The following is a 13820-nucleotide window of genomic DNA, read 5'->3' as shown; positions in this document are numbered from 1 at the left end:
CTAAATTAGCTGAGACACCAGTATATCAAAAATAGATGAGCATTTACAAAATTTCAAATTTTCTTAATAGCTATGTTTTCCTCCCAAATAATGTTATGAATTGGACATATTTAAATAGAAAAAAAATGTATATAGGTACAAATAGATGTAGAGATACAGACAAGGATACAGGTTTAGATAAAGATGGACATGAATGTACAAATGCATATATATATATATACAAATATATCTAAGAGAATGTGGTAAATATTTTGGGTTCATATAGTGACAATGATGGTTCTAGAACCTAAGTTTCCTGACTCCCAATGTATTGCCCTTTTGGTTCGGCTCATCAGATCCTAAAGTCAGAACGCAATCTTCTTATATACACCCTTGCAATCGGTAGCAAAAGCTTGTGCAGAAATTCTGTCTCCCCCACATAGCCGGAAATTGCTCCCCTGGCTCTGGAATCTCATTGGCCCCATTTGGCTCAGCTGAGGTTATCATCACAAACACAGAGAGTCCAGCATGGCAGTAAGAATGTCATGAGTCAGAAGCCTTGGGTTCCGCTGCCATGGCTGCCGTGCTTTTACTGTGGACTTTGGAAAGTAATCATCTTAGGAGAGAACCCCAACTTCTTTCTTTGGCCTAAAGGCCTCTATAGCTCCCCAGGACTTTCCTTCCTTCTCACTATACTCCTCCTCAACTGGCCTCCTCACAGCTCATAAGATCTAATGGTTCCTTTGCATTTGCCACCCCACTCCCTGGCTTTACAGAGTGATCCCTTATTCTTGGGATCAAGAGAAGGGTGTTTTACTCAGCTTTTTCGCTCCTGAGACTAAAGGATCTGACTAGCACATTCATAGAGGAGGAAAAGTTTATTTTAGTGTCTCATAGTTTCAGAGGTTTTAGTCCATAGGCAGCTGGTTCCATTCCTTGAGGCTCAAAGTGAGGCACAACACCATGGCAGAAGAGTGTGACCAAGGGAAGCAGCTCACATGATGGTCAGAAAGCAAAGAGAGAGATCTCTGCTTGCTGAATACAAAATATACCCCAAAGTCACGCACGCAATGCCCTACTTCTTCCAGCCATACCTCACTTGCCTTCAGTTACCACTTAATTAACCCCATCAGATAATTATTCACTGAGTGGGTTAAGGCTGCCACCCAACCCAATCATTTCTCCTCTAATCCTTTTTGCATTGTCTCACGCATGAGCTTTTGGGAGATACCTCACATCCCAACCATAACAGTAGCATAAAAGACACTTCTTCAGAGGCACTCCTCCGAAGAAGCTATCCAAAGCAGCCCCATTTTTTCTACTGCATTAAGACATTTAGCACAACATGTGATCATACTGTTTGTTGTCTTCCTCCCCCACTCTTAAGAGCAGACACTCTCCTGCCTCACCACCAGTGAGTCACCGGCACCTGGAAGAATAGCTAGAATATAGTATTCTAGAATACAGTAGGCACTTGATAAATGATGGATGGATGATAGAAGGAGAGACGGACAGATGGGCTAGGCATATATTTTATATATATATATATATATATATATATATATATATATATATATATATTTTTTTTTTTTCAGTTATATGTCTGTCTTTGACAAATGAAATAAAGCCATAAAGTAATGCTGGCCGTGAGATAAAGCATTCAATGAAAGTGAATTCCCTGAAAAGACCCTGGAAAATAGTCCTCTGGGTTCACAAGCATAAACCTAACAGAAACCAAGTAAGCTATTTGAAACATGCTTTTCTTAATGCCCCTTGTTTAACTTATATTGTTTCTCAGTTATTAAATCAGCACATATTCACTAGAAAAATACATAAAAATTCAATGAAAAAAATTAATATGATCAGTATTTCAGCTACGTAGATATGGAGACTATCAATTTAGAATATGTCTCTCCTGTATTTCTTGCTAATCACTCAAGTGTGTACAAATATATATGTATATACATATACATATATATTATATGAAACAGTAGGATTAAATTGATATACAATTTTGTGACCTGTGATTTTTCACTTCTCAATGTATTGCAAGCATTTTCAATTTGTTCAACTACTCTACATCATGATTTTTAAAGGTTTCTTAATGTCTTATCATTTGGATGCATTCTTTATTATTTAAACTTTTTAAAATTATTTTATTGTACTTGGGATTTCAAAGGATGTGGCTGTTTGTGACTATTATAACTTCTATTTGCTCTTTTAGAACAAAATCCTAGACATAAAATTCCTGGGCTATAGAGCATGAAGAATACCAAGGTGTTATTAGTGCTTTGCTAAATCATCTTCTAATGATCATATTGACTTCCCACTGGTCCACAAAGGACAGCACTGGATCCCCATCCTTATCACCACTAAATATAAAACATATTGTTTAAATCCTAGGACATTTAATTCTAACTCAAGAAAACACTCAGTTTTTCTGTTGCAATGGCCAGAACATTGAAGAGGACTTTTGAAATGATATTGAATAATAAACGTCTAACTTTAATGGGATCTGAGGCTCAGTTGCCTCAGGCTCAGCATAGAGTGAAGAGGAAGAGCACAAAGAATCCAAGGGAATTGTTTGGGGGTATTCAGGTAGAGTCCCTGAATTCAGTAGAGCAGGAACTGCTGGCTAGTACTTCTTGGTATCCAGCATCTGTGAGCTCTGAGATCCAGCCTCACCAGAGCACAACCTGAGATACCCCATTTCCTGTGCCACCTCAGCAAGATGCTCCACATCCTTCTAGGAAGCAATCAGCCAAGGAGTTTCCTCTTTTCCAATGGCTAAAAACCAAACTTTGGTGGCAAGTTCCTGATAAAACAGACTGTCTCAAGACATTAAAAAATCAGACTGGTTATATCCTTCACTGAGAGCCATGGGTCTTGTTTAGCTTTATTTTTAATGAGATTTCTTTTGTGTGTGTGTTGGGGGGTGCTGGGGATTGAACCCAGGGCCTTGTGCATGCGAGGCAAGCACTCTACCAACTGAGTCATATCCCCAGCCACTTAATGAGAAAATTTATATTCATTAAGTTATCAGATGTAACCACTCTATCTAGATAAGAAATAAAGATGCAAGGCATTGTTCATCCCTGAGTTAGCACCCTACATATAGGAAAAGAACTGTTGACTGAAATTAAGGCCATCCAGAGTTCCCAACGCCGTCACACTTAAAAAAAAAAAAAAAATGTTTAGAAAAGGGGTTTAACCTGGAAGGTTGTGGTATTCATTTCTTAGATTTTTTTTTTCTTTTTTAGGTTCAAAAAAATCCTTATGAGCTTATGGCTTTTAAGCCCTAGATCTACAGTAATTCTCTGTGTAACCCCCCTTCTTTTGAATAAACATTGTGCAATCTGCTGGATTTCTCTATGACTTTTTTTCATACTTGTGAATCTGTTTGGAAGAAAAGAAAAAGGGAAAAGGGGGGAAAGCCTTCTGTTTTTCATAATGTCTAATCTTTTTCCCCATTGGCATTCACCAGATGTTGCTTTGGATCGGAAGATAAATATTAAAATCTAAGCAAGAACAAAGTGAGTTGTTTACTGGGCAGATTTTTCAGATGTTCTCTTGAACACTTGAAAAAGACAGGAGATGCTTTGATATGCAAGCTGGCTGGAATCCACCATGGAATGGCCCCTCCAAGAGAGCGGCAGGCCCCCAGGCCACGTCCACCCTGCCAGGGCTTTCCAATGACTCCGTGGGTCCACTGGCCATCGGGAAGGTCAGAGAGGAAAGGAGAAGGTAGCTACCTGATGAAGAAGCCAGAGAATGATGGAAAGTCTGACTTTTTCCAACGATCTGGTTCAAAGAGACACTGGGAACTTTCTTCACAAACATAGAGGTAAGGCCACAATTCCGGCAGTCTCTCCGTCCCCATGGATACAGTCAAATCACACTGCACATAGGTGTGGCTGATGACTTCACAGCTGTCCTCCTTGGGCTTCAGGCCACACAGGAAGGTCAAGGACTCTGCAGGGAACAGTCACTACCAGGTTAGGCAAATTCACAGAAAGAGCCAAAGGCTCTTTGTTTTAAGAACGAAATTCATATGTCCTCCCTCCAACAGGAAAATGAAGCATCAGTTTACTTTCTAAATGTATTATGTGTATTTTATGCAAATAGAAGACATAACAATTTTGTAAAATATAAATCATCATCATAAAAAAAAAAAACCTTGGGTGTATATATCAGCCAACATGAGATTGAAAACAGTTCTAATACTTCTAAATCTGTCTGCTCCCTCATGGGTCCATTCCTTTCCTCCTCATTCTCGGAAATAACCCCTTGGCATTTTTTAGATAGCTTTATCAAACAGGTTTGCGTTCCTAAACAAGAGGTTATTGAGTTTTGCTTTTGACCTTTATAAAATGTAATGCATGACCAAATATTCTTGGTCCTGCTTTTTTTAATCATTGTGAAATTTCCAAGATTTCTCTGTTACTGCATGTAACTATTGGAGATACAGGCTCACTGTTGATAAAGACTGCACTGCATGAAAGTGCTAAGATGTGTTTACCTATTCTTTTTCCAATGGAATTGGGAGTATTTCCAAATAGTTGCCACCACAAACATGTGCAAAGTTTTCTCTAGGGTGAATGACTAGAAAGAAAATATCTTGTTCAAATGGTAAGTGCAAGTTCAGCTTTGCAAGACGGTGCCACACTGTTTTCCAAAGTGGGTATGAATTCCTACCAGCCATGAATTCCTGTTATCCATACAATTGTCAGCACTTGAAATGATCAGATTCCTAATTTTTGTCAAGTGTGTATAAAATGGTATCTCACTGTGGCCTTCATTTTCATTTCCATCATTACTTTTTAGGTTGAACAATTTTTCATATTTAGTAATAACTCAACGTTTCTTCTCCTATGAAATTCCCATTCCTGACCTTGGCCCATTTTTCTATTGGGATATTTGTCTTTTTCCTATTCATTTGAGTATGCTGGGTACTAATCCTCTTGAGGTTTTACGGTAACTATTACCTTTCCTAAGTTTGTAGCTAGACTTTTCTCTCTTTACATGGTTTCCTGATTAACAGAAGTTCTTGATTGTCATATACGTATGACCAACAATATTTTGTTAAGAAGAAAAGCAAGTGGTTTTATTTTTTTGTCCCTCAGGCCATCCCTTTCTGGGTCATGAGACACATGTAAAAAGCATCAATAAGTCAGAATGACAATAATCTTTAACTGGGAGATGAACAAATCTCTACACGAGTGGTTTAGGAGAAACTCTGAAAATTCTAAAAAAAAAAAAAAAAAAAGAGGAAAAAGAAAAATCTCTCTGGTCTGTTACTTCTGTGGCTAACCTGTCCTTGCAGGTACCACAGCAGCCATCAAGGACTGTAGGCTTTGAGGCTCTGCTGGCCTGTCTCATTATAGTGCCTCAGCAAGGGCCAAAGGAGAGGGTTTGTAGCTCTGTGATCACACCCAGATGTTATCATAGTTGCTGCTACATTCCAAAGCACCTGATACCAAGGAAGTTCTCTGTGAATGTGCTTTAAATGAATAATAGCAACAAAAATGACTGACAGAAAGATTCTCTTGCGGATAGACAAAACATGAGAACTTCTCAGTTAGTAAGCCCTAAGGCAAATAAAAACAGGCTCAACACCTATAAAATAATGAATTCATTATAGGTGATTAAGTGGATGCAAATTGACAAGGTGGATTATAAAAAGCACCTAGGGCTGGGGATCAAAATCCATGGGTTTTACTCAAAGTTCTACCGCTAAATAGCTCTGTGACCTTAATCGCTTTAGCTTTTCATGCCTCTTGGAAAAGTTAAAGTTTCCATGAAAAAGTCATTTGGTATAATTCAAGGTATAAATGCAAGAAACGGGAAGATCAAAGATCTTTGCTCTTTTTAAACAAATGCAAAGTGTTAGTTTTACCTAACAGGATGTTTTAGCAACCCATCATGTGAAAAAGTAAAATTCTTCTTTGGTAAGAAGTATAATTTGGGGGGAAAGGTAAAGATAGATGACCACAAAACTAGCAAAATAACTTTATTTTTAGACCCATGCTTAAATCTCCTGTCCCAGTCATGAAAATGAAGCATATTAGGACTGTGGCACAGGAACAAACAAAATAATAATTAAGAAAGTTTGGATTCTAAGACATCATCAATAACCTCGAATGTAAAACATCACTCTATCATGCAAAGTCAAACTAAAGATTAAAATTCAAAGCAAGAGTCAGAATTCAAAGTGACCTTGGTAAATTAGAGAAGTTAACAGAAACAAACAAAAAGCCCAATGAAAACAGTAAGGCAATAAACTACAGAAGGAAAAAATAAATCATATAAATATGAGGAAAATCCAGCTGTGAACAGCTATGTTAGAAATACACCCACCCACCCACCCACCCCCACACACACATTGGGATAATCATAGGTAACAAAAAATTATAAACCAGCAAAACATCAGTGTACTTTTACAAACAGATCTGGGACCAGATGATAAGCAGGCATTTCATGATGTTACCCAATATGACTATATCTTGCTTACTCAGAAGAGTTACCTTGTCTGGGGATTCAATTAGGCAAGCATGTGAAATTTCAGAGACAGCACAGAAAAGAAATACTAAAATGTTTACTTGGAAAATTTGGGCCTTGATGAGTCCCAAGAATTCATATTTCTAAGATGCCTCCACCCCACCACACACACACAAAACTAGTTGCTGCTGTGCTGGCCACATGGAACAAGCTTTGAGAACTGCTGCCTTTGTGACCTGAGCTTTCCAAAGGCTATCAGCTGATTGAGGTTGAAAAGAAGCTAAGTGGGGGAGCACTAGTTAGGTAGAATGATGGATTTCTCCAAGAAAAGCAAGTGTGAAACAGGTGTGAGGATAGCTGGTGGGAAGCCACTTCTAAAAACCTCTTTGAAATAAAATGTAATCCTAAAGAGAAGTTAACAGTTATATGTAATCCTATCTTAAAGCTGATTTCTCTCTCACCTCTCTCTCTCTCTCTCTCTCTCTCTCTCTCTCTCTCACACACACACCCACACACACACACGCACACGCCTTTAACTTTTGATGTCCATTATAGACCTACTAACTAGAAAAACAAACCAAACTATGATCATAGACTCAAAAGGTTTCATTGGGTTCCAGTAGAATCACAGAATCCCCAATATCTTATCCTGGATCTTAAGTAAGGAAAATTTGGAACTAGCTCCTCATTTTTAGAGAATGTGGTTAAAAGTATTTAAAAACACCCTCCCTCTCTTTCTTCCTCCCTTCCTTTCTTCCTCCCTCCCTCCCTTCTTTCCTTCCTTCCTTCCTAATGAAAGAGGAAAACAGTTGAGATCCTTTTCACCCAACATGATCCTTGTAAAATAGATGAATCTTTGGTGACACCTAGTGGCAAGATTAAAAGTTACACCTTCCAAACACTTAAATATCAAGGAATTTTGAGATGTTCTTTTCCAAAACTTAAATGAATCTTTTACAATATAATAATTTTATTATTTTTCTTCTAGGAGTTCTCAGTACTACAATTTACCTGTACATGAAATCTCATTAATTTTTATTTTGTGTTTCTAGTTGAGATTTAAGTGTTTTGAAATAATACCAAAGGGGTTTTAAAGTTTATTAGTTTAAGCAATACATATGAGATAGATTTTTTTTAAGAGAAGTAATACTAAGTAAGCTTTAGAACCTAGTTGCGTATAATCTCAGTTTCATTTCCACATACTCTTGACTGACACTGTGCTAAAGGAGGTAGCAGGGTTAAAAAACAAAAGAACATAAAAGATGACATCTGAAAGTTGCTATTGCATTGTAGGTTTCTTATTGTGCAATGATTTCTCTTCCATTGTGTACATGATACTAGGAAACTCAGATTCTAGTATTTTAAATGGTTTTTTGTATTCTCATTCTCCTTAATACTCCTTCTCCCTCCACCACCACCACCACTTGAACCTCTACACTTAAGACCTATTTACAAACATGCTTTGTGTGTAGTGTTTGGAGTTACGTTCCTAATTTTTTGAATGTGAGATTTACAAAGTAATAAGATCACTTCATCTGAGTTTGGATAATAATTCCATGATGGACAATACTATTGCAATGGCAGTTCACAGATGGAAATATTATCCAAACTCAGATGAAGTGATCTTATTACTTTGTAAATCTCACATTCAAAAAATTAGGAACGTAACTCCAAACACTACACACAAAGCATGTTTGTAAATAGGTCTTAAGTGTAGAGGTTCAAGATCTATGATTATGTAAATGAGATAATTGCTAGTTGGATTTGAGTTCTCTCAAATGCAGTAAGGATCTGTAATGAAAATGGTAGTTTCTTTCCTCTGATTACCCCCTCATGAAGCTCAGGGGGTAGTTACCATGTGTTGCGAAGCCCTCAGCTTTGCACCTTCCTCTATAATCTCTCCCATAAATACCGTGCTTCTGGTACCACAATTTACATGATGGGAACGCAGCTCAAATAGAGAGAAATGATAGTTTTCTACTGAGTAAGAGATCAGGTAATTACTTGGACATTGAAGAACAAGAGAATACTGTGAATGTTGGCTCTTTTGACTATAATAAGAATTCAGGAATTGAGCTGATATTCAAAAGATATTCAGCTTGATAATCTTCACCGTCTCCTGGTCCCTCTAGAAAGCAGATGTCTTCGGCAACCTTACCTCAGGACAAGACCAAAAGCTTGTTTTCTTTCTGATGTCTACGGCTGTCACTGGAACTAATATTCAGAACCCAGAATTACTCCTTCTTGTCACGTGACTCCATAGGACATAGGCAATAAGTTTTTCAATGTTCCTTTACTATTGACCCTTTCCCATGACAAAAGGTATTATGGACCATTTTAATAGGTGGCCCCGGAGTGTAACAAGCATTTTTGAAAGAGAACAGAAAAATTCTATTTTCAGAAACACCTGGAAAAATTAATGGCTAGTAGAGAAGCAATGACAAATATTTTAAAAAGGCCAAAGAACATCATTTTAATACACTCTTTAAAAATATATACATGGGATTTTTTACTCACCATCCAGGGGCAGAACCAAGCAGCTGAATGCGGACACAGTAGCATTAGCCAGGACTTGGCAAGGAGCACCACACACAGCAGCTGAGATATTCCCTGGAGAAAACCCTGCTCCAAACACATGGACAAGCCTTCCACCCAGGCAGCCTTTAAAGACAAACCACAAGTTCACGATCTTAGAAGAAAAATTGTCTTAACTCAAAACTCAAACTATTGGTTTCTTTCTGCATATCCTTCCTATGCCCTGCAGAATCCACACAGCTGGCTGGAGGACTCTGATATCCTTAGCTTCTTCTTCACCGGGCTTCTGAACTCCAGGGTTCCATCAGATTCCAACCATATTCAACAACGTATTATGTTAAAGCATCTTGTAATGTGACCATTTTATGTTGAAAAGTAATGATTATTTATAGTTCTTAAACTTTTCATACAAGAGCATAGAATGAAAGTGAAAGTGAAAGTTCCCCCTAAACACCTGTCTCACCCCTGGAGGTTTCTATTTACAGTTTTTTGTGACTCCTTACAGAATTTTCAACACATATATTTTTGATATACAGGGATCACTCTATACGTATTCTACAACTTGTTTCTTAACTTAAAAGTACCGTATAGGTAGGTTTCCAAAGGTATGTCATTACAGTTTATTTTACTGGCTACTTAGAATCTCATTACATCATTAAGGCACAATTTGTTTAACAAATTTTCTATTGCCTGATACCTTCATTATTTCTCTTTTTGCTATTATTAATAGTACTGCAAGAATTACATATTTTAGGGACACTCAGGCAAGTGAAGTTGGTGCACTACTCTAGTTCATTCTGAGACACGGAGTTCCAGTCTCCAGCCTTCATCCCGCAAGGCGAATGGGGCTACTTGCACAACCACTTGACAAACTCAAGAATAATGTAGGTATTTTTGTTTGTTTGTTTGTTTGTTTTGTTTTGTTTTTGCTTCAGATATATCTCATGATGCTCTTTCTTCATGGATTTTAGGGAGTAGATAGGGAAACTTTGTGAGCATCCAGCCCAAATACCATTATTGAATAAGGAAGCTGGTCTGGATGTGGTGGCAGACACCTGTAATCCCAGCAATTCTGGAGGCTGAGGCAGGAGGATTGGGAGTTTGAGCCCAGCCTTGGCAAGTTAGCAAAACCCTGTCTTGGAACAAAAATTTTAAGAAAGGTCTGGGGAGGAAGCTCAGGGCTAGAATATCCCTTGGTTCAATCCCCAATACTGCAAAATTTAAAAAGGAAGCTGAGGCATGGAAAAGTCAAGCCTAAGTTAGCTACGTGGGTCACAGCACCAGTCCTAAATTCTAATCTCCACAGTGTTCCACCCAGTTGAAGACAAATTTGTTCTAAAAATGGCTTGATTAGTACCTCATCGACCTAAGATCCTTCATCCATAGTTTCCTGTATACCCACCATCAAATCTGAGTGACCTGAAGAGCAGCAAGGCTTTCAGTGAGCAGAGACCAAAAACATCGTTGGAAGGAAAAGCATGGCAAATCTCAGGACAGGCAAAGCAGAAGATCTGGGGGTGTGGCTCAGAGGTAAAGCATTTGCCTCACATGCGAGAGGCCCTAGCTTTAATCCCCAGCACTACAACAAAACAGAACAATAAAAGCAGAGAAAAGCTAAACCAATACAATTGTCCTATGCTATTGGCTTATTATTGGTGGCATTTGAATTCATCTGTGAAGTTTTATAAAATGATCAAAATTAATCACAGTTAATAAATTTTAAACGATGCAAATTGGCATAGAGGTCTAAAACTAGGTGAAAGCATTTATATTCTTAAATGATGAAATGATGAGCTCTTACAAAAGATATTAATTTAAAACACAAATTAAAAATGGTTAGTGCATTAAAATAAAATACTTAGAGAATAGGCACAGTTTCCTTGATGAAAAATAAAGTTCATAAATGGAGCATGACAAAGACGAGTCACAGGAAGACACTGAGACTCCAAGAAGTCACCCGGGCTTCTCTTCCCTTCTGTTGCATGGAGTGATGTTGATTTTCCACCTCTTGGAAGTGAGAGAAGCTATTAAGCCATTAAACATTACTTGCTTGACTTACCAAAGTTCTCTGTCACTGCTGTAATCGTAGCCTTCAACAGGAACACAAGAGCAGAGGAGGCCCACCCTCTGATGCGGTCATAAGCTCTGACGTGGTACTTCCCCGCAGGAAGAAAAGGGGTGGTGCACTGGAGAACCGTATAGTTACCAGACACACCCACACAAGGTGTCCTCCCAATAAATATGTCAACATTGGCAGCTCCTGAGATGCGGGCCACTGCAAGGGTTAAAATGCCATTACTCTGAGAAACAGAGAGCAATTCTGGGGTGAAGACATCGCTGTAACCAACAACTCCGATGTGGTAGCCAATTCCATCTACTTCTATTTCCAGAGCAACAGAGTCATTCCCTGCAGGGACAATGCACTGGATGAGCTCAGAACTGATGTTCACTGTCAGACAGGCCTGTTGGCCAACAAAGATCAATGTGGAGTTCTGTCCTCTCAGGATTGTGCCCACTATGGCCAAGAGGCTTCCACCATGTGTGCTGAAATTCTTAGGGAAATAATCAAAGACTTGAGGCATGATGGAGAAATTCCTGGAAATGTTACCCAAACAAGCATACCCATTACTTGTCTGGACAGCTGATAGGTAGTGGAGTCCTGGAGTCAAGCCACTTATTTGGCATGCCACCTGGCTTGCATTAAAGAAAGTTATATTGCAAGGAAGTTGATCATCTATAAATACCATTGGCTCATCAGCTCTGGAGTCTAGCCGCTGACCCCTTATCAGCAGAGTGGTCAGAGACCCAATGATGTCTATGGTCAAGGCATCCACTACAGGACTTTCGTCCTCTTGCATGAAGAGAGTGCAGTTCCCTTCACACTCGCTGGGCAGCTCATTGACCACGACTGTGACATTCAGAGTGAAGGAAGCTCCAGGCAAGGGGTCACCCATCAGGTTAATCCGGCAGAGAACTATACGGTCTTCCAAATGCAAAATCATACAAGTAAAAGGACCTGAAAGGTCAATCTGAACCGACCTCCTTCTAGAGTTGAGAGCCAAGCCCCTGATAGTGAGCACAGTCCCACCACACACAGAACCATGCACTGGCAAGATGGTCATTATCCGAGGTGTCACCACAAATTTCTGGGGCACTGCAGACATATTGGCAAATCCCATGTGCTTCTGACGTGCTTGGACAGGGTAGACACCTGCTTCCAGAGTGTGCAGGGGAAAGGAGCACCCAGACAGGCTCAGGTTGCCCCAAAGAGACTGTGCCTCAACCTCACACTTCAAGTTCCCCAGGAGGATGAAAGAATTAGAGAGGTTACTTCCTTCCACATACAACTTCAGGCTACTGTTTGTGACTTCTCCCCACAAGGCGGAGACCACTGGTGTTGCTGCCACTTCATACCTGAAGGTAAGGCCCTTTCCCACCAAGCTTGCTGAGGGTCCATTTATGAAGGTTGCATTGCCAGCCCAGACCTCCACGGGGGCTGAGATGGTGAGAGCCTCTGCATCGGGCAGCAGCGGGGCAGGTGGGGTCTCACACCAGATGCTCACCTCTGTCAAGTTCACCATGTCACAGGGCTGATTGCCCACAAGTACCCAAACCAAAGCTGGGTCCCTGCCAAACCCTCTTCCTGAGATGCTGAGGATGGTTCCACCTGAAGTGCAGAGATGGAAAACAAAAGTTAAAGCTGATTTTCACTAGGAACTTGGAGCCCCTGTGTCAGCTCTGAGGCATTTCAGTGGAAAGTGGGGTATGAGAAACATAGGTGAATTCACCTGAATCCCCAGCAATGCTGAATTTGTGATCATTTCTACAGGAGTCAGATGTACTAAAATTCACGTAACAGTAAAATAATATGAAATATATATATATATATATATATATATATATATATATGAAGGATATTTATAATATTTCAGATAAAACGCTTCAAGTACCTTTGTATATCCTACAAACTACCACTTACGTGATACAAAAAATCAAATTTAGTCTTCTTGTCATCTGTTGTATTATATGACATATTATTCTACATATTCTATATGCTCTCAACTTCCATACTAAAGAAATAAAGTTTGTTGAAGTCTTCTATTTATCATCTATATTATTCTATATGTTATTCCAAGAATTCATATACATAGTATTATATATTCTAATATGTTGTATATATTCTGCATTACATATATATCAGATATCAAAAGCCAGTGAAACATACTAATGAATTTGCTGTTATATAAACAGACATTGTTAAGGGTTGGATACGAGGTGCCCCCCTAAAAGCTCATGTTAGGTAATAAAGTAATGTTCAGAGGTAAAGTGAGATTATGAGAGCTGTAGCCTAGTCAGTGGATTAATCCATTTCATGAATTAATAATCTGAGAAAACTACTATACTGGATGCTGGCTGTTGACAGGTGGGGAGTGACTACAGGAAGTGGAGTGCCTTTGGGGTTTATATTTTGTTCCTGGTGCCTCAATCTCTCTCTCAGCTTCCCACATCGAGAAGTTTTCCTCCATTACATCCTTCTACCATGATGTTCTGCCTCACTTCAGGCCCAGAGCAACAGAGTCAGCTGACCATGGACTGAGACCTCTAAAACCATGAGCCCCCCCCCCAACAAAAAACTTCTTCTCTAAGTTTTTCTTATTAGTTATTTTAGTCACAGTGGTGACAAACAAACACAGACATTGTCTTACTCTTGAGTTGAGAGATAATCAAAGATCAAACCCCATCTTCAGAACAGAGACTGGAGCAACAAAACCCATATCCTAACCAAATCTGTGACATAGGCAACCATA

The 13820-nt window shown here is 39.2% G+C and overlaps 1 protein-coding gene and 1 non-coding gene across 2 annotated transcripts in view; both read right to left on the bottom strand.

The window, feature by feature from the left end:
- Positions 1 to 13820, bottom strand: part of Pkhd1 (PKHD1 ciliary IPT domain containing fibrocystin/polyductin) — a 429388-nt gene that overhangs the window by 352957 nt on the left and 62611 nt on the right. Inside the window, exons 31-33 of the mRNA XM_076860094.2 lie at positions 11072 to 12679; positions 8995 to 9138; positions 3732 to 3951 (exon numbers count right to left, since the gene is read on the bottom strand). Of these exons, the coding sequence (XP_076716209.2) occupies positions 3732 to 3951; positions 8995 to 9138; positions 11072 to 12679 (1972 nt within the window). The remainder of the gene's footprint in view (positions 1 to 3731; positions 3952 to 8994; positions 9139 to 11071; positions 12680 to 13820) is intronic.
- On the bottom strand, positions 2910 to 2982 carry Trnaa-cgc (transfer RNA alanine (anticodon CGC)). Its single transcript has one exon. It is a non-coding gene; the product is annotated as a tRNA-Ala (tRNA).

This window comes from Callospermophilus lateralis, chromosome 6 (genome assembly GCF_048772815.1).
Source record: "Callospermophilus lateralis isolate mCalLat2 chromosome 6, mCalLat2.hap1, whole genome shotgun sequence".
NCBI lineage: Eukaryota > Metazoa > Chordata > Mammalia > Rodentia > Sciuridae > Callospermophilus > Callospermophilus lateralis.
Note: the sequence above shows the minus strand (reverse complement) of the source record. Positions and strands in the feature narration are given on the sequence as shown.